The 22322-nt window shown below is 38.2% G+C and overlaps 1 protein-coding gene across 1 annotated transcript in view; it reads left to right on the forward strand.

The window, feature by feature from the left end:
- The window catches only part of ANKRD31 (ankyrin repeat domain 31), a 152459-nt gene extending 133383 nt beyond the window's left edge, over positions 1-19076 (forward strand). Inside the window, exons 23-25 of the mRNA XM_032848336.1 lie at positions 1351-1491; positions 11150-11252; positions 18749-19076. Coding sequence (XP_032704227.1) covers positions 1351-1491; positions 11150-11252; positions 18749-18894 — 390 coding nt within the window. The 3' untranslated portion in view covers positions 18895-19076. The remainder of the gene's footprint in view (positions 1-1350; positions 1492-11149; positions 11253-18748) is intronic.
- The last annotated feature ends 3246 nt before the right edge of the window (positions 19077-22322 follow it).

Below are 22322 nucleotides of genomic sequence, written 5' to 3' on the forward strand. Positions count from 1 at the left end.
TCATGTTTCTTATGCTTAGGGGTTATTAAATTTCTTGAATCTCTGGGTTCCACGTTTGAATCTCAGATGTGGAAAAATTTAAGCCATTATTTCTTCAAATGTTTTTTCTTCCCTTCTTTCCTTTTTGAACCTCTTATTTCACATGTATTGGATTGCTTGAAATCATTTCACAATTCACTGATGATCTGTTCATTTTTTAAAATTCTCTTTTCTCTGTGTTTCATTTTTATGCAGTAGTTACTGCTTTGTCTTTGAATTTACTAATCTTTTTGATTGAAATGTCTAATCTCTAACTAATCCTATCCAGTATATTCTTCATCTCATACATTGTAATTTTCATCTCTAGAATTTTGATTTTGGTCTTTCTAAAAATATTTTCCATGTCTCCACATAACTTTTGAACATGTGGAATATGATTGTAATAACTACTTTATGTCTTTATCTGCTAATGCTAACATTCTTACCAGTTCTCAGTCATTTTCAGTTCATTGCTCTATCTCTTCTGTCTGGGCTGTATTTTCCTACTTCTTTCCAGGCCTATTAACTTTTTATTGAATCCCACACATTGTGAAATCTATCTGGTTGGATGCTGGATATCTTTGTATTCTTATAAATATTCTGTAGATTTGTTCTAAGATACAGTTAAGTTCCTTGGAAATAATTTGATCCTTGTGGGTCTTGCTTTTAAGATTTGGTAAGCAGGATTGGAGCATGTGTTCAATCTAGGGCTAATTATTTCCCACTCCCGAGGTAAGGCTATTCTGTACCCAAACAATGCCCCACGAGTTTTGAAGTTTTCTAGTCTTGCTCTTGGGAACAGGTACTATTTCTGACCTTCGAGAATGCCAGGTGTCATTACTTCTACTCTTTTCTGGTGGTTCTTTTCCCAGCCCTGGGTAATTTGCCCTCAAATATGGCCAACCACTACTCAGGTGAATACTTAAAGAGGACCCCCTGAAGATCTGCAAAGTTCTCTTTGTATTTCTTTCTTCTTTAGTATTCTGTCCTGGAAACTCTAGGCACTTTGCCTCCGTGGATTCTGCTCTTTCTCCTCAACTCAGGGAGTCCATGGGCTTTGCCTGGATTCCCTCTCCCTGCACCATGACCTGGAAACTCTCAAGGCAGTGAGCTGGGACACTTGGAAGGCTCACCTCATTAATTTCTCACTTCTCAGGCATCACTGTACTTTGTTGGCTGATGTTTGGCTGTAAACCATTGCTCCATATATGTTGTATGTTTTTTGTTGGTTAGGGTAAGTCTGGTTCCTATTACTTCATCATGACCAAAAGCAGAAGTTCACATATTTCAGGTATTTTTCCTTCTTAATTTTTGTTTTATTTTTAATTTCAGGAGACTACCCACAAAGCCAGTGTTTTAGTGAGTGGTAAAATTAAGGTAGAAAATGGTCAGATTTATCAAAATCCAGTCACCTGGCTCAAGGATCTTCTAGGAGGCGACAGTTATGTGACTTGGAATTATGCTTGGAGTAAGGTGGGTAATTCTTAAGTTTATCTGTAACTTCATGTTCAAATGGAAAGGTACCTATTTTTTTATGATAAAACTACTTTTTAAGAAATCTGAAGTTCTCCAAGCTAGCTTTTGTCCTCGTGTTCCTTCTACAATATGCTATGTGCTTTCTCCCACAACTCTTGTTTGCCACAAATCCCCAGGGACAGAGTTGGACAGCTGACAGCCTCTCCTTCTTTGGTCCTCATCTAGTCTCAGAAATTCGAATGCCCTCAATCTTCCCCTGTTATCCTCCCAAGTGATTTCAGGTCTTTGTGACTCCACATAGAAAATTTGAGACCTCTGGTGTGTTGACCATTTAGTTATATGTTAGTATTCTGATGCAATGAAGGATAACTTCCCCTAAAGACAAAGGAATGAGCAAGCAGCCTAAAACCCACGAAAGTTATGGTGTACTTTTGTTTGAACACAGTTTTATCCATCAGTTTCCACCCCCTTCCAAAAGAAATATTTTTCATTCCAACTTCCTGGACTTAGTAGTCTTCCCCACAATTCTGTCTTCTGAGTTATAAACCCAGTTTAACCACCAATTTCAAGACTATTAATGACTGACACCCTTGAAGTCCAATGATCAGCCATCTCCAGATGTCCATGGCCACACTTAAGGGAACAGTCTTGCAATGATTCACTGAGGAAAGTGTGAATCCTCAGACATCCACCATTACTGTTAAACAGAACTACAAATCCCTTCAGCCTCCACTGTCCATTACAGTAAGCCTCAGTGCCTGAGTAATAAAAGGCAGTTTCTTCTCTCTTTTTGTCTCACTTAGCTCTGCTCACCATTCCTCGTAGCTCCTCCTCTCTTCCCTTCTCCATAATCTGTTTTCTGGTATCCTAGACCTTTGTTGCAGGTGCTTCCAAAACTGTTTTAGTTCCTTCACTTAGATCAGTACATCTTAGATTGCCTCTACTTTATAGTCATTGGGTTTTTTTTTTTTTCTTAAAGGTTTTTTCCTTGTTCATTTTCCACGCCTAGAGTCACCAGACCATCTGCTTTTCACCTGCTCAGTACTTTCCACAATTCATAAATCATATGTAGGAATTAACATATCTAGGAATTAACATTTTACCCTTGGAAATCCCTTTTTATTAAAAAGTTTCTTAAACTTGTGATAGATTATATCATTTTGCTATAATAGTCTACAGCATGAATATGGTACTGGTTTCTGTAGTTAAGTTTTTTTGAGCTTATCATGTCTCTGCTTAGTGTGCCCAGTGATGACTCACTTCTCCCACTCTTTTTCTTTATTGGAACTACTGCATTTTCTGCTTTTGAATAGCTGACTGTGACATCATTTGGCCCTCACTCTGTACTTAAGCCTCATTTATATATCACGTTGCCTCTGGTCTTTTCTCATCAGCCATGTCAGTCATATGGTTTAACACCTATGTGATAGGGAAGCCAAAGGCAAATGCAGGCACTACAATTAGGAGGATTTTGGGGTGTAAGATATTCATACAGATTATCTAAGTAGACTTAGTTTTTTTATTATTATTATTATCCTAAACAGTTTTAAAAATTACCATAGGGGGCACCTGGTTGGCTCAGTTGGTTGGGCAACTGCCTTCAGTTCAGGTGATGATCCTGGAGTCCCAGTATAGATTCCTGCATCAGGCTCCCTGCTCAGTGGGGAGTCTGCTTCTCCCTCTGACCCTCCCCACTTTCATGCTCTCTCTCTCATGCTGTCTCTCTCATTCTCGCTCTCTCAAATAAATAAATAAAATCTTTAAAAATAAGAATTACCGTAGGGATTCATGTACCTCTAACAAATCCCCTAGACTGAGAAACATTACCCTGGTGAGAGTTTTCACAATATTTAAAATCCTCTTTTAAAACTTACCACAGAAACCTCTACCTCTTCTGGTCTTGAGGGAACTCTTGAATTCATAGTCACTTCTCAATGACAGGAGTTTTTTGCTACATTAGAAAATGTAAACGTTTCTACTGATTGATTCTGAGACTGCTGGTGTGGCTATGAGTCTAGGAATATTTGGTCGTTAGGTAAGTAATATCAGAAAACTAAGTCTTATCCTGCCTCAGACAGAATGACAGAGCCATTAGACACAGATGACTCATACTTCCTACCCAAGCAGCTGGACTGCTATACAGGGAATCCTGATGCTTACTCCCCACTGGGCATCACGGATTCCTCTCACTCACTCCTGCAGCCTCGTGGCTATTAGGTATCATCCTGATGTGGTGGAGTGATCTCTGGATGGGAAACGGGAGGCAAGCTAGTTTCTGGTTCCACTGTTGATAAGTTACTTGGTCTGGGAATGGTTTTCAATTCTGCCTACACATCACAATCACTTGGTGGACCACAGCCCCATACCTTCTGACTTAATTTTTTTTTTTTTAAGATTTTATCTATTTATTTGACAGAAAGAGATCACAAGTAGGCAGAGAGGCAGGCAGAGAGAGGGGGCAAAGCAGGCTCCCTGCTGAGCAGAGCCTGATGCGGGGCTCAATCCCAGGACCCTGAAATCGTGACCTGAACGAGGCAGAGGCTTAACCCAGGTGCCCTGACTTAATATTCTTAATTGAAGACCAGGTGGTAAATTTTAAAAAGCTTTCCAGGTAATTGTAATAGGCAGCCTGGAGTAAGAATCCCCGATCTAGAGCAAGTCACTTAACCTTTCTGATCCTCATTTTTCCTACATATAAAATAAGTAGTAGTGCTAATTGTCTCTAAAGACCCTTCCAGTGTGGAGATTCTAGGACTTGCATAGCCATGTGTGATTTATAAAGCCTTTTACATATATTTTTTCACAACCTCATGAAGTAAGAAAGTCGACTATTTATCTATGGATGTAAAACCAGAGTTACAGGAGATTAGGTGGTTTGATTAGCCTCAAGGCCAGTAAAGTGCCAGAACCAGGACTAGAACCTGGTCTTATGGTTCCTTAGTTATTATTATTATTTTTTAAATATCCACATATAAGTGGACCCCTGTAGTTCAAACCCATGTTGTTCAAGTGTCATCTGTACATAATGTATGATATTTATGTGAAATTCACCTGTAGTGATAAAAATCACATGGATTATGTAGGTCCAGGAGGTGGGGGAAACTAGCTGGGAAAAGATACTAGGGAATTTGGGGCTAGGGATGGAAATATTCTATATATCATGTGGGTAGTGGTTACCACAATGTGGATAGTGTTTTTTTCTTAATTCATCAAATTCTACATTTAAAAGAATGCATTTTATGTATACATTATATCTCAGTAAAATTAAAATGTATGTTTAGAGTTTAAAATAAAATAAAATAAAATAATCATTATTTTTAATAATAAATTATTTTTAATAAAAAACATTATTTTCTACATTTACAACAATGACACAAGGGAAGCTACATTCCTTTCATTGGAAACAGGTTGCCCTGAACTCCTAAGAGCACATACAGTATTACCTAGCTGTCTTTATGAATTTATGCCAAGTCTCATTCTTCTGCAGCAAAAATTGTCTACTTCCACAGGAAAAAAAAATGCCTTTTTGTGATACAGTTGTGGTATGAAAATAAGAATGGCAATGACAGTTTATTTTTGTGAATGCTCAGGACTGGATTTTGCAAATGACAAACAGACTGCCTTTTTGGGCAGTGACTGAACGAGCATTAACAGCTGTCTTGTGCAAACATACGTCCCATTCAAATGACTCACTCTCTGAATTTCCACCCTTATAAATTCACTACTTTGGATTTAGTATTAACTTTTCTGTATGGTTACCTGTCACCCTACACACTTTGTAAAACAATTCCTCCTACCCCCATGATTAGGAATATCAAAATACCGAAGGTTGAGGTAGGAGTATAGAAAGTGATGGAAATTACTGGGGCACCTGGGTGGCTCAGTTAGTTATATGTCCGACTCTTGATTTGGGCTCAGATCTTGAATTCAGGATGCCAGGATCAAGCCCACAATCAGGCTTCCTGCTTAGTGGGGAGTCTGTACGTCTCCCTCTCCCTCTGCCCCTCCTCCCACTCGTGCGCTTTCTCGCTAAAATCAATCAATCAATCTTTTTTTAAAAAGTGATGAAAATTGTTGATCTCGACAGCCAGCCATCCTCATTGGTCAACTAATCATCCCCAGGGTATCTTAACTTACACTTCCTATGAGCCCAGCTTCTATTCAGGAGACGTGGATGTATAGGATCACACCACACCACAAAAAAGGAGATGGGTGGCCTTTTTTGTTTTTTTGGTTTTTTTGTTTTAGTTTAAATTCAGTTAATAAACATATAATGTATTATTAGTTTCAGGGGTTCATCAGTCTTATATAATACCCAGTGCTCATTACATCACATGCCCTCCTTAATGTCCATCACCCTGTTACCCCATCTCCCCACCCTCCTCCCCTCCAGTAACCCTGTTTCCTATGACTAAGAGTCTCTTATGGTTTGTCTCCCTCTGATTTTATCTTATTCATTTTTTCCTCTCTTCCCCTATATTCATCAGTTTTGTTTTTTAAATTCTCTATATTAGTGACATCATATGATATTTGTCTTTTTCTGATTGACTTATTTCGCTTAGCAGAATATCTTCTAGTTCCATCCATGTTGTTGCAAATGGCAAGATTTCATTTTTGATGGCTGCATAATATTCCATTGTAGATCTGTATACCACATCTTCTTTATCCGTTCATCTGTCAGTGGACATCTGGTCTCTTTCCATAGTTTGGCTATTGTGGACATTGCTGCTATAAACATTGGGGTGTAGGTGTCCCTTTGGATTTGTATCTTTGGGGTGAATCCCTAGTAGTGCAGTTGCCGGGTTATAGAGTAGTTCCATTTTTAACTTTTTGAGGAATCTCTATACTGTTTCCAAAATGGCTGCTTTTCATTCCCACCAATAGTGTAAGAGGAATCCTGTTTCTCTGCATCCTCACCAACATCTGTCATTTCTTGACTTGTTAATTTTAGCCATTCTGATGAGTACAAGGTGGTATCTCATTGTGGTTTTGATTTGTATTTCCCTGATGCCAAGTGATGTTGAGCATTTTTTCATGTATCTGTTGGGCATTTGTAAGTCTTCTTTGGAGAAATGTCTGTTCACGTCTTCTTTCCATTTCTTGATTGGATTATTTGTTCTTTGGGTGTTGAGTTTGATAAGTGCTTTATAGATCTTAGATACTAGCCCTTTATCTGATAAGACATTTGCAGATATCTTCTCCCATTCTGTCATTGTCTTTTGGTTTTGTCAACTGTTTCCCTTGCTGTGAAAAAGCTTTTTATTTTGATGAAGTCCCAGTAGTTCATTTTTACCCTTGTTTCCCGTGCCTTTCACCATGTTTCTAGGAAGAAGTTGCTAGGGCTGAGGTCAAAGAGGTTGCTGCCTGTGTTTTCCTCTAGGATTTTGATAGATTTCTGTCTCACATTTAGGTCTTTCATCCATTTTGCGTCTATTTTTGTGTGTGGTGTAAGAAAACGGTCAGGTTTCATTCTTCTGCATGTGACTGTCCTATTTTCCCAACACTACTTAATGAAGAGACTGTCTTTTTTCCGTTGGATATTCTTTCCTGCTTTATCGAAGATTAGTTGATCATAGAGTTGATGGTCCATTTCTGGATTCTCTATTCTGTTCCATGTATCTGTGTGTCTGTTTTTGTGCCAGTAGCATACTGTCTTGATGATTACAGCTTTGTAATACAGCTTGAAGTCCACAATGACTCCACCACCTTTGGTTTTCTTTTTCAACATTCCTCTAGCTATTCAGGGTCTTTTCTGGTTCCATACAAATTTTAGGACTGTTTTTTCCCACTCTGTGAAAAATGTTGATGGTATTTTCATAAGGATTGCATTTGTCTAGGTAGCATAGACGTTTTTACAATATTTGTTTTTCCATGAGCATGGAACATTTTCCATTTCTTTGTGTCTTTCTCAATTTCTTTCATGAGTGTTTTATGGTTTTGAGAGTATAGATGCATTTCCTCTTTGGTTAGATTTATTCCTCGGTATCTTATAGCTTTTCGGGCAATTGTAAGTGGGATCAATTCCTTAATTTATTTTTCTCTCTCATTGTTAATATATAGAAATGCAACTGATTTGCTGAATTCCTGCATGAGTTCTAGCAATTTGGGGGTGGAGTCTTTTGGGTTTTCCACATAAAATATCATGTCATCTGTGAAGAGTGAGTTTGATTTCTTTGCTGATTAGGATGCCTTTTATTTCTTTTTTGTTGTCTGGATTGCTGAGGCTACGACTTCTAGTACTATGTTGAACAGCAGTCATGATACTGGACATCCCTGCCATGTTCCTGACCTTAGGAGAAAAGTTCTGTTTTTCCGTGCTGAGAATGATAGTCACTGGGGGCTTCTATGATACCTATCTCTATACCTACACCGTGAAGAGTTTTAATTAAAAAAGGATGCCATACTTTGTCAAATGCTTTTTCTGCATCTGTTGAGAGGATCATGTGGTTCTTGTCCTTTCTTTCATTAATGTAGTATATCACATTGAGATGTGGGCCCTTTTAAAATACAAATATCCAAGACGAAAGGCATACTGCCCTTCTTTTGCCTGGAGCTGCATGGAGTACCCACAGGAAGAAGAGAAGGGGGGACTTTAGGATGAGGATTGGGAGGAGGTAGGTGGTATGAAGATGAACTTTGCTTCCATCATCATTTTCCCAGGATCAGCTTTTTCATGGCAGTTACTACATTTTGATACTACCTTCTCAAATATTTGAGAATTATTTTACTTTTTAGCCAAAATGCGTTTTTGTGTTACAGTGAACCTATAGAAAGAAAACCGACAGTTTTCTTTTGCTTGTTTGCCTTCCTCCATCCCTCCCCCCACCACCTCCTGAGATCAAAAACAATTATCCTTTCCTCTTTCTTCTTCTTGGGGTAGTGCAAATTTATTAAGAACTTGCTTCATGGGGCACCTGGGTGGCTCAGTGGGTTAAGCTTCTGCTTGGGATCAAGCCCTGCACCGGGCTCTCTGCTCAGCAGGGAGCCTGCTTCCCCCACCACCACCGCTGCCTGCCTCTCTGCCTACTTGTGATTTCTCTCTCTGTCAAATAAATAAATAAAATCTTTAAAAAAAAAAAAAAAAGAACTTGCTTCATAAAACTTGAAATGGAATTAAAACAGTCATTTGGTCATCCATGAACAAATTCCATTAGTACCAACAAATAGTTTTCCTGAAGACATAGATAAAATGGACTGATATTTTCAAATTTTCAAATGGAGCTCTAGCAGGGAAAAAGTTCTTGGACACCTCTTTAATTCTTAAAGGCGGGTTGTATTTTACATTTTTTCCTGATGCATGTTAGAATGTAAGATATAGAGAAACATTTGTTACTGCAATTAATGACAATTGAGATTAAACTTTATTTCTTCAGAGACCTTACCAAATAAAGTCAATTAATAATTTCACTTGGCCAATTAACTCCATTTCCAGGATAGTGGCTAACTGAATCATCCTTCCACCCCAGCTCAGACACACACTCTCACACACACACACACACACACACACACGTGCACACACACATGCATTTATGCCATTTCTTCCCTAAGTATGGTATTAGGGAGTCAGCATAAACTGATTTCTGAGGATAATAGACCTTCTGCCTAAGAGCTTCCAGGAGAGAATTAGTGGCCTTAGGATAAAGCCCTTCCTGCAGTTCCACCTTTTAGAAAAGTAAGAATACAACAACCTACAGATAGCCTTACAGAATATACCTTGCCCTAATTCCAGCTTTATTACTGTTCTCATCTGGGGGAAGGTGGTATCCCATCACCCATCCCAAAATGGATTTTGAGTGGTGAAGTTGTCAAGATTGCTGGCAGCTATGCCGTCTAAGACCCTAAGAACCTCGCCTCCAGCTCTTCCTACATGCCTCTGAGAGAAGGCATATGAGCTAGATTTTCATTCAAGATTTAGTTGAGGAGTCAAAGTTTCAGTTATATGCAAATGTGATGACTGTTTGCTCTTATGCTTTAGCCAACTAGAGCACAGACACTATTATGAAATGGACAGTTTCCAGGAGTGACCTAGTGCCTGTTCATCTTAAGATGTATATATTATTATCCTTGTTGAATAAATCACTCCCACCTTGTGGGAACTAGGTACTTAACTCGGTAGATTTTTCTTAAAGCTGTGTTCATTTGATGTCTCAATTACCCCAGTGGTGTATTTAAGATCTGTATAGACTCATGACCTCTAAGGCTACTAAGGTATAGTTTTACTACTTTATATTACCTAGTATTAACGGATAAAAATATACTTTAAATCTGAAATGTTGGTGAGAACATACTGAACCTGCACATTGATGGGTATAGAAGGTGTTTTGGTTATTGTCAGGGCACAACATGAACAAAACCCATTGTTTCTAATTGTTAGTTGTTTGGAGAGCTGACCAATGGCATTCAGAGACCTCATCTCTCCTTCCAAGGCAAATGGTGATGGGTTAGCACACTGGGTAGACTGAGAGGTTCCATTTCCATTACAAAGTTCCTTTAGTTATGGGATTGAGCCCAGAGGGGGCCTAAACCTTCCAGATCCCTTTTTCTTCCTGTCTGCCCCATTCTGGTAAATAACGGGCAATTATTGAGCACTCAGAATGTGCTAGACAGTATGCCAAATGCTTTTCATATATTATTTATTCTCATCCTCACAACAACCTAATAAGCTGGAGGTACTTGTTTTACAAATGTACAAATTGAGGTTAAACAATTTAAGATTCTTGCTTAAGAGCTGGAATTTCAGAGGGTTTTCCCCCTGCAATTGTCAGGCACTATGTGAAGTGCCAAGAGTATAAAAATAATTATGACACAGACCTTGTCTTCAAGGAGCTTATGTTAATGGAAACAGACATATTAACACATAATTTCACTTTAGTAGGATAAGTGCCTTGACAAATATGAGCATAGAAGTGATAGGGGCCTAGAGGAAGGGACTGATTATTGGAGTTTGGAAGTTCTAAGAAAGCATCCAGGAGGAAGGGAAGTTTGAGTGGACACTGGACAGTTTAACTACAGTGAACCTAGCTTCTGGGTATATTATCAGACTGCCCTAGAACTAGGAGTAGAGAACCCAAAGACGGCAACCAGAGGGCAAGTGTTTGCCAGTCAGCCTCAGCCAGCGTGTTTGTGTGTGGGTATTCCTAAGATCTGATATTTGGGGTGATAAACAATAGTTAATAAGTTCACAAACAAACCAGAAAAAACCAAAAAATTTGAATGCACAGGCCTGAAATATTATTTATCAGTTAAGTGTCTGAGTTCTTGAAAAGTACTATTTTATGGCTTGATTTTATTAGTACAACATTAATTTTTTAATGTTATAAAGTAGTGATGCTGGATTAATGGTTGTTTAACAAGTGAATGGATGAGAGAATTAATGATAAACAACAGGGGTCAACAAATATTTTCACTAAAGGGCCAAATAATAAAATCTCAGGCTCCATGGGCTTATGGTCTGTTGTGAATATTCAGTCGTGTTATAGCACAAAAGCATCCATTGATATTAAGTAAATGAATGGGTATCTTTGGTCCTAATAAAATTTAAAAAAAAGAAAAGGTGGCAGGCCGGATTTGACTGAAGGTAAAACTTGTAAGAGACAGATGTATTTGCTTCTTTCAAAATGTAGAATTTTAAAATTCTGTGCTTAATTATGTGCAGGTGACATATCTGGGGAAGGAGCTTTTAAAGTATGTTTCTGAGGAAGTGCCCATACCTGCAGAGCCAGTCGTGGTGCCTCAACAACATCAGTCTTCCCTTCCAGGTACGTGCAGACCTACAGCCATTTCTTAGTCATGAAAAAGGCACCCAAAGGTACGGAGACAGCACTGCTTTTTTTGTATAACATGAAAATAACTGTCTTAATGTGAACAATTCAATAGCATTTTGTTGTTGTTGTTATTTAAATTCTAGCTAGTTGACATAGAGTTCAGTATGGTTCGGGAACAGAGTTCAGTGGTTCATCACTTGTGTACAACACCCAGTGCTCATCATAACTTGTAACTTGTGCCCTCCGTAATGCCCATCACCCATCTAGCTAGCGCATCCGCCACCCACTTCCCTCCAGCAACCATCAGTTTGTTCTCTATAGTTAAGAGTCTCTCATGATTTGTTTCTCTCACTCTTTCTCCTCCTCCTGAATGTTCGTTTTGTTTCTAAAATTCCACATGAGTGAAATCTTTTCTCACTGACTTGTTTTGCTTAACATAATATTTAGTACATTCACAATGTTGTGCAACCACCACCTTTGAGTAGTTCTAAAACAACTTCCGTTACCCAAATAGAAACTCCACATGCATTCAACAATCCCCCTTTCTGTATGCCTCCCAATCTACTTTCTGTCTTTATGAATTTGCCTGTTCTGAATGTATCATATAAGTGGAATCATATAACTTCCTGTGTCTGGCATCTTTCACTTAGCATAATGCTTTCAAGGGTCCTGCCTGGATGGATGTTCAGTTTCTACTTTTTAGCTGTTGGGTATAGTGCTGCCGTGAGCACACATATACATGTATTTGTACCTATTTTTAGTTCTTTTGGATAGATACATAGGAGTGGAGTTGCTATATCATATAGTATTATATGTTGAACTTTTTGAGGAACATCCAAAATGTTTTCCACAGCAACTGAATCATTTTACATCGTATCAACAATATACAAGGGCTCCAATTTCCCCATATCCTCACCAACACTTGGCATTTTCTGTTTGTTTACAACACTGCATTTTTAACCACAGTTGATTGTAGAATTTTTTAAATGACACCTTCCCTCACAGTTCCTTTCTCTGAACCTATGCTTACTTTGGGTAGATTTTTTAAAGTATCATACAGAAAGGAAAAATGGCATTTTTTTCCCCTCCTGCAGGCATGATTTGGTGAGTTTTCTAAAAGCAAGTACTAAAATAAATCTTTGCTTATTAGTGTAAACTAATGTGCTTTATCTGATGGAATAGACTTTAACCTGAGAAAACTGAAGAGAATGTAGTCTTCACCAATAGCAGCGGATTTTGAAACGATCTGGAGAGGCAGCATACATTTCTGTAAAACAGACATAACTAAGGTTGTGTTACCCTTCTCTGCTGCAGCATCCCCTCTTTTTCCACTAGTGTCCCTGCCTCAGACCAGCTGGGGACAGTATAGTCAGAAAGGAGATACAATACAGGAGACGATAGTTCTGTGGTAACAAGAGTCAAGAACCAAACAGAGATTACTATCACTAAGCCCCTAACCAGGGGCTCCCCAGGGCCATTCTTTCCTAACAAACCTTAATAATTCACTATTTCCCTCTCTAACTTTATACCTGATCCACTGTAACCTCTTAGGGTCCTTCTTTGTTCTCAAAAACTGGCTCCAGAATAGGAAGCATTTTCCCCAGTAGTCTGAAGATAGCCTCAAAAGTGCTTTTCATCACTTTCGGAAAACCAGTCAGGTAAAACAGAAATTATGAAGAAGTTAAAGGGTTTAAATTGGACAGAGTTCTTGTAGTAATTTCTGGTCTTTGGTTCCTAACTCTCACTGCAGCTCTACCTAATCAAAACTTGGCATGGGGCCCAGGAACCTGAACTTTTTAAAATGATTCTTATGCAGCATGACTATAGACTCTGAATGACTAGTAAGTAGTATCTGATTTCTTACGCAGATTATAATTTGAAAACTCTTATATTCAGCCCTTCAGCTCGATCGCACACCACACCCACTCTCATGCTTGCATGCATTGCCTGCCTCCCTCCCTCAACCTCTCGCTCTCTCTGTCTCTCTATCACACACATACACACACACACACACACACACACACACACAAGAAAGCCAAGCAAAACCTTCATCCTCCTAGTTTCTAACCCCAAGAGTCAGAACAGAAATACAGGATCTTCCTTGTATCACAAAGGTTATCTCCTCAGATTTTCCAGTTCTGAGCAGGCATTTTCAACCCTAGCCATGCTTCTCCTTCCTCAAGAGGGCTCACAGTGCCCCTGCTAAGTGAGCATGAAATTAAAAAAATGGGTTCTGAATGGCTGCTTCTGTTTCCTGCAATATAAACAAGTCTCTTGTTACTAATTTCTTTCAGAAATACTGTATTTTCTTTCCTTTAGCTATATCAGAAAATGTTAATGAACTCTATGGAGGGCCCATAGGCCAGCCAGTTTCTTGTTGCCTTAATCTGGGCCTAAGAATCTGCGAGTCTCTATTGGCATTACTTTTCTCTTTTTCTTTCTTTTTTTTTTTTTTAAGATTTTATTTGTTTATTTTATTAGAGAGGGAGCATGAGCAGGGAGAGGGGGAGAGGGAGAGAATCTCAGGCAGAATTCCCGCTGAGCACAGAGATCCATCCCAGGACCATGAGATCATGACCTGAATCGAAACCAAAAGCTGGACGCTTAACCTGAGTCACTCAGGGGCCCTCTACCTGCTGGCATTCTGTAGGGTGCTGTTGGAGTTTTACTTGAACCTATTTGATTTAAGGTTCTTTTGTATGTGGCTTTGTAGTACCTGACAGAAATCCAAAGACCCGGCAAGTTCGAAAAATGTAAACTCTTTAACAAGCAAACTATCCAAGAGAGAATGTTTTTCCCTCTTTTGCATATCAAAACGTGGTCAAGGAAATCATGGAACTGACACTTAGAATGCACAGAGTTTAAAGGATAAACAAGGCCATATGGATTTCATCAGCCCACTTCAGATCATGAACATAATCTGTTATTTTACACTTTTTTAAGATTTTATTTATCTACGTGACAGAAAGACAGTATAAGCTGGGGGAGTAGCAAGGAGAAGGCAGAGGCAGAGGGAGAGGGAGAAGCAGGCTTCCCGCTGAGCAAGGACCCTGATATGGGGCTCAATCCCAGGACCCTGACTGAGATCATGACTGGAGCCAAAGGCAGATGCTTAACTGACTGAGCCACTCAGGCACCCCTCTCTTACACTTTTTAATGATCACTCCAAAATAGTGGTTTTTGGGAATACAGGAATGAGGAGGAGCTATTTACATTTTCCAAAGCTAGAGTAACGATGCTTCCCAGCTAAACCACCGCAGTCCTCAATCCAGCCAAATTATTAGTAGCACTCCCCTTCATTTTCAGATGTGCCTTGTTTAGATGACCCAGTACAGGAAGGAAGCAAATAGGTATTGGAAAAAATGAAATTTGGACATGGTAAAAAGAGAGAGAGCAACTCTTCAATTTCATTTACTTTTTTAAAAAGTTTTTAAATTCCAGTTAGTTAACATACAGTGTAATACTAGTTTCAGGTATCGAATTCAGTGATTGATCATTTCTGTACATCACTCTGTGTTTATCATGACAAGTGCACTCCTTCATCCCCATCATCTATTTAACCCATCCCCTACCCCTCTCCTCTCTGGTAAACATCAGTTTGTTCCCTCTAAGAACTATATAGATAGTTCTTACATACTGTTGTCTAAATAGGCAAATCTTATGCATATCACTTTATATTATAAATAATTGCTGGTTACCTAATGTTCACCGCCTGACAGAGAAGGTCTTTGAGTTTAGAGTGACTTTTCTAAACTCTTAGTCCCTATTATATTCCCCCAAAGACTGGCAAAGTAGCTTCCCAGTAAACGTTTATTAAATAATGTTTATTCATCGCATAAATAATGAATGGATGGAAGCATGAATACGATCCTAAGGAGAGCTAATTTAAAACTGGATTTACATGTGATTGACTGTCCTCATAAGTAGACAGGCCTAGATCTCACAGGCTATAATGAATGGAGTTTGTTGTGAAGAATTCAACAAATAGTAAATGGGATTTTGGTTAGTTAATATTATCTCCTTTATTTGATCTTTCTGCTTCTGACTGTGAGATATAAGAGTTATGGCCCTTCACATTTTCTGAACCAATTATTTTTAAAACAGCTATATCCCTCTATCTCCCCGCACTTCCTCCTCCCCCTCTTTATGAGAAATCATTAATCTGTTTAGCTTTTGTAACCATTTCCTAAACTTTGATCAAATGGTATCAACACTTCATGGGACAAATAGCAAACTCAATATCCAGTTGATTTCTACATACCATTTTGGAATTCTAGTATCAAGAAAATCCTGAGTCATGAAGACAAGTGATAAAAGTTTTTAATCTTGCCATTTTCAAGACTTTCCTCAATGAATCAGAGATGATGGAAGAACTTTATTCCTAGTCCTGCACAGAAACTAGTTAAACTGGTAACCCAGATTAGTGTGTTGGTGGACTCTAGAGTGTTACAATATGGTATATTAATACATTTGAAGGCATATATTATTTCTAACTAAAGATTTTTTTTTTAAAGATTTTATTTATTTATTTGACAGAGAGAGATCACAAGTAGACAGAGAGGCAGGCAGAGAGAGAGAGAGAGAGAGAAGGAAGCAGGCCCCCTGCTGAGCAGAGAGCCTGATGCGGGACTCGATCCCAGGACCCTGAGATCATGACCTGAGCCGAAGGCAGCGGCTCAACCCACTGAGCCACCCAGGCGCCCCCTAACTAAAGATTTTTAAAAATACAAACACCAGCCTTTAAAAAATGAAATTCTGTTGATGAAATCCTGAAGTACCTCTCCCTAAAGTCCTTAGAGGCTGTAAAATAGAGTGAATCTATGGTGCATTTTCCCTTGAAATTTCACAGTTCCTCTCAAGCCTCTCTTCTCTCTGCCTAACAGGCTGTAGTTTCTCTTCTGTGTTTTTGAGGGAATCTTCATTGATATTCCAGAATAAACTGGAGGGGAAAAAATGAACATTCCCAAACTTCTACATAATTTGTGATCACTGTGTACAGACATATCAACCTTTCCCACAGTTCTTTAAAAAGAATCTGTTAAGGTAGATGACATTTCATTATTTACCTGAAAAGTCAGTCTTATATATATCTATGTCACCTGTCACCACAGTATTAGGACAGTCAAAGCACATTATGCCAAATGTATTCATCTAAGAAAAAAAAATTATCTCCTGAAATCTTTATTTTCCCAAGCCATCATTTACTGCATATTAATTTACTGCATAATTAATTAATGTCAGTTTCTTTTGAGGGGACCTAGCATTATTTCTTCATTTGAAAATAGAACAAGCTTTTTCAGAAAAAATAGACTCTTTTTTGTTTCTAATAAAAGCTGTCCTTAACCTACCAATAATATGTTAGAGGAAGAGTTTTCTTCATTTCGGTGAAGTTTTCTTCATTTCGGTGCTGTTGCTGTGCGTCATCGCTGGTAGAAGTATGTGTAATCGAGCACACACACTCACAGGTGCTTCTGTTTTATGTGGTTAAGAATTTCTTCAAACTTAAACACGTAAGGAAGATGAGTGCCTGATAACAGAGCAGAAGGTTTTTATTTCAGCTCCTGTTTACGATTCGTGTTGTTTTTCATTCCTTTTCTTTTAAATTTTTAAAAAATGTTGTATTTATTTATTTGACAGAGATCACAAGTAGGTGAGATCCAGGCAGAGAGAGAGGGGAAGCAGGCTCCCTGCTGAGCAGAGAGCCTGATACGGAGCTTGATCCCAGGACCCCGAGACCATGACCTGAGCCGAAGGCAGAGACTTAACCCACTGAGCCACCCAGGCTCCCTGTTTTTCATTACTTTAATCATTATTATTTTTCATCATAGTATCATGATTAACTTTGACCTAATTCATAAAATGGACGATACATCTACTAATAGAGGAGAAAAGAGAAGAAAACTAATTTTCTGTTGAGCACCTGCCATGTGCCAGGCCCCCTGCCAGATCACTGTGTATACATTAAGCCATCGAGGAGCTTCTAACTAGTAAAACTCCAGAGTTCATGTCTGTGCAACAAAGGCAGAAAAAACATGAACACTTTACATATAAAAAATTTTTTTTAAGATTTTGTAATTCATGAGTGGCAAAGGGAGAAGCAGGCTCCTCACTGAGCAGGGAGCCTGATGTGGGGCTCAATCCCAGTACCCTGAGATCGTGACCTGAGCCCAAGGCAGATACTTAACTGACTGAGCCACCCAGGTGTCCAGTCTCATTCCATTTTCTATGTCCAAGATAAAACTATAAATCGGCATCAGCTTATCTTGAGAAAAAGGCTGTTTGTAGTCTAAAACACCACAGCAGGAAAAGGATGACTGAGGCTTCTGAAGGTAGTTGTACAAATTCCTCTGTGCCTCAATTTCCAATAAACCAAGAAGAAAAGAGTTGTGAAGATTAGATGGGAAGTTGCTGTGAAATGACTGGCTACTGGTTAACATATAGCAAACATTCAATAAATATAAGCTGCTATTATTATTATTTCTTACTGAAAATAGTATTAGGATGGAAGATGGATAATCAGTTTTCTAGGCCATACAAACTTGTGTGATCTCAAGCAAGTTATGTGACTTCTCAAGCCCAGTACAGCTAGGAAAATAGCCATATAAGTGAGTGTGGTTCCGCTTGCTGCTCCTCCTCCCCAACAAGCACTGCACAGCTAAAGAACCATTCTGCTCATGAAAGAAGTAGGGAGAAAGCCATCCTTCTCAAATAATATAACCAAATGTTAGATATTCGGCATAAGTCTCCTTGAAGTGAACTGCGAGATTCATCACTAGGCAAAAGAATAGGCTCATGCAACTATTCATGTTATCTAGTTGCCTAAATTAGCACTTCAAAATGACAAGCTAACTAGTTAGGTTAAAAATAATTTTAGCTTTCACTTTTCTTTTTCCTCTAGTTTTTTAAAAAATTTCCCTTAATAGATCAAAAGCAAAAATAATCAGGTTCATTATATTAACTGATATTTCACTTCTGAAATATCACTAACCTATGAATTCTTTTCATTCAACCCATTTTACCTCTCTGGCTCTGTTTCATCATCTGTAAAACAGGTCCAAGACCAAGATGATATATAAATTCACTTCTAACACCAAAGTTCTACTTATTTTCTCTCTGACAAATAAAAAAATTAAGTCTAGGGTGCCTGGGTGGCTCAGTGGGTTAAGCTTCTGCCTTCGGCTCAGGTCATGATTTCAGGGTCCTGGGATCAAGGCCCGCATGGGGCTCTTTGCTCAGTGGGGAGCCTGCTTCCCTCTCTCTCTCTGCCTGCCTCTCTGCCTACTTGTGATCTCTTGCTCTGTCAAATAAATAAAATCCTTTTCTAAAAAATTAAGTCTATTAAAAAAAGAAAAGAAAAATGGAGTAAATTATTACTGGTCCAAAATCTCTGTGTGCTCATAGACTTGACTAGGGTCTAGGATTTGTAATAAGTAAATTTAAATATTATTTTATAAAGACAGTTTTTAATTTGTTGGCACTTCTTTAAACAGGAACTTCCAGAGAGTCAATGCAAAGCATTCCACATTATCTACAAATAAATGAAGTACTCTTAATCAGCGATCAAGAATTTCTCCCATGCCATATAATGGATCAGCATTGGAAGTTCTATGTGGAATGTGAAGAGCTAACATTCTAAAGACTTGTTTTCGTAATAACTTATTAGACATTTGTTCATTAACCCACATTCATATTTTATGGGCTGGAGGGCCTATTTTAACACACCCTTCATGAGTTGCTATTTAAAATGTGTGTTTACCATTGTAAGAAAAGATATAACTTGAACTATTATAGTACAATTAATACCTTTTTGCTATTGAAATAAAGGCATTTTTTAATTAAACCATATTGATTCTCTGGCTTTGATTTTACGAACATAAATGTAAATCTAATCTTTCAGTCAACACCTCTACCTTTGTATAAATAACAGTTGTTCCTTAAGGGAAGTAAGGATAAAAAAAGAGTGATAATTGGTCCGTAAAAGGCCCAAATAAAGTGAATCTATTTAAAATAAGAATTTGATGTCCAAATAACCAAAATGTAAAATTATAAAAAAGGTTTATTTTAAATTCCATAAAATTTAGCATAAATAAACCTGTAACTGTGATAAGTCATAGAACAAAAATGAATCAAATGTTGATTTGGGGACTGATTATTTTAAATAGGATACTTCACCTTTGACTTTTGGTACATTATCATCACGAAGATTCTCTTTTTTTTTTTAAGAAAGATATTTTTTGTAAAAGAAACTTGGTAAGTTTTCTTAAGGGTCTGTTTTCCTCCTTTGGTTGCCATCTTTTTCTTCACTTGTCACCATCTCAGGCACCCAGAGAAAACTGTTTAACTTCATGGCTTGAGTCCATCCTTTCTTTCTCATTTCGGTAGAGAAGTTAAGCTGCGATAAAAGTAACTCACAAGTGCTAGACTTTGGGATAAGATATATTATTGTTAATTTTTTATTTTTTCAGTGTTCCAAGATACTTTATATACCACACCCAGTGCTCCATGCAATATGTGCCCTACTTAATATTCACCACTAGGATCACCCATCCCCTCTCCCCCTCCCCCCTAAAACCCTCAGTTTGTTTCTCAAAGTCCCCAGTCTCTCATGTTTCATTTTCCTCTCCAATTTCCCCATTTCACTTTTCCTTTCTTTCTCCTAATGTCCTCCATGTTATTCCTTATGTTCCACAAGTAAGTGAAACAATATATTAATTGACTTTGCTGCACTTACTTCACTCAGCATAATCTCCTGGCACAAAAACAGACACAAAGACCAATGGAACAGAGTAGAAAGCCCAGATATGGACCCTCAACTCTATGGTCAGCTAATCTTGGACAAAGCAGGAAGGAATATCCAGTGGAAAAAAGACAGTCTCTTCAATAAATGGTGCTGGGAAAATTGGACAACTACATACAGAAGAATGAAACTCAACCATTCGCTTACACCATACACAAAGATAAACTCTCAATGGGTGAAAGACCTCAACGTGATACAGGAATCCATTAAAATCCTGGAGGAGAACATAGGTAGTAAGCTCTTTGACACTGGCCACCACAACTTCTTTCAAGACACATCTCCAAAGGCAAAGGAAACAAAAGCGAAAATGAACTTTTGGGACTTCAAGATAAAAAGCCTCTGCACAGCAAAGGAAGCAGTCAACAAAACAAAGAGGCAACCTACAGAATGGGAGAAGATATTTGCAAGTGTGGCAAAGATTAACAAGACAGTAAACAACAAATGTTGGACAGGATGTGGAGAAAGGGGAACCCTCTTACACTGTTGGTGGGAATGCAAGTTGGTGCAGCCACTTTGGAAAACTGTAGAGATTTCTCACAAAATTAAAAATAGAGATACCCTATGACCCTGCAATTGCAGTACTGGGTATTTACCCCCAAAGATACAAATGTAGTGAAAAGAAGGGCCATCTGTACCCCAATGTTCATAGCAGCAATGGCCACAATCGCCAAACTGTGGAAAGAGCCAAGATGCCCTTCAACAGACGAATGGATAAAGATGTGGTCCATATATACAATGGAATATTACTCAGCCATCAGAAAGGATGAATACCCATTTTTGTATTTTTTATATTAAATATACAGAATCTGAAGTATCTTTGGAATATATAGGGAACTGGTTAACAGTTGCCTGCAGGTAGAAAAATCATGGGGCTAAACAGCTGAGAGGAAAGGGGAACTTTTAACTACATGTGCTCCAAAATTTGGCAAATTTTGAAGTTGATTATATGTGTGTGTTCTTACTGTTAAAAGTTTCAATTATCTGAAAAGAAAACACCTGGAAAGACTTCATATTACTAAAAGTGTAAAGATGTCAGATCATTTTTTATTCTTGTGAGAGTCCACTGAAAATGTTTAGGTTAGAATGCCCCTACAAGTTGTAATATTTGAGAACTGACAAGTTTATTATGCCATCATTTTCTTAGACTCCCCTATTTTTCTAATTCTTGAATAATGTACATGAGGTGGTCTATTTGGCTTTTATTACTTAAGGAGATATTTAAAACATGACTCCTTTGTAAATACATGTACTAGCATGGGAAGTCGTGTATATAAATGAAAAAAATGCACATTGTTAAACAGTGGTTAATCCAAGTCCTGACTGGGGTGCCTAGGTGGCTCACTCAGCTGGTTAAGTGTCTGCCTTGAGCTCAGGTCATGATCCCAGGACCCTGGGATCAAGCCCCACACTTCTCCCTCTCTCCCCTGCTCATGCTTTCTCTCTCTCAAATAAATCTTAAAAAAAAAAAAAAAAAGTAGGAGTCCTGATAGTGTTAAATAAAAAAATGTACCTTTGAATGTGTGTATAATATATATAGTCATGCAAATATGCATGTATTTATATCATGTATGCTATATGTACTTGATGAGTCATGAAATGTGTACTTGTATATATGAACATGTGTGTGGGGTGGGGGTAGAGGTATGTTGAATAAAAGGTCTGGAATGCCACCAAGAAAATGATTTGCCATGTCTGCCCCTAAGGGAGTTGAACTGGGAAGTGTGGAAGGATACTTCTGTGGTGTACTTTCCAACTTAAGAAAACACATGTTTCTTTTGAAACTTGAAAAATATTTTTTAAAGAATAACTTAAGGTATTTTGCTTAGTTATTACAATTTACAAAAGTCATATACTGTAAGTTTATAGTACAAGAGCTTGAAGATCTGAGTTTTCATGTTAATGATCAAATTCTTAAATTTCCTAAGCCCATTAAAAAATGTATACACTAACTGGTAAGTAACAAAATACCCATTAAAAAATGTATACACTGGGGCGCCTGGGTGGCTCAGTGGGTTGAAGCCTCTGCCTTTGGCTCAGGTCATGATCTCAGGGTCCTGGAATCGAACCCCGCATTGGGCTCTCTGCTCGGCGGGGAGCCTGCTTCCTCCTCTCTCTCTGCCTGCCTCTCTGCCTGCTTGTGATCTCTGTCTGTCAAGTGGATAAATAAAATCTTAAAAAAAAAAAAATGTATACACTAACTGGTAAGTAACAAAACCGGTAAGTAAGTAACTAACTGGTAAGTAACAAAAATACCCTTGAGGCATGCT

Source organism: Lontra canadensis, unplaced genomic scaffold (assembly GCF_010015895.1).
Source record: "Lontra canadensis isolate GAN:19392208 unplaced genomic scaffold, GSC_riverotter_1.0 scaffold4, whole genome shotgun sequence".
NCBI lineage: Eukaryota > Metazoa > Chordata > Mammalia > Carnivora > Mustelidae > Lontra > Lontra canadensis.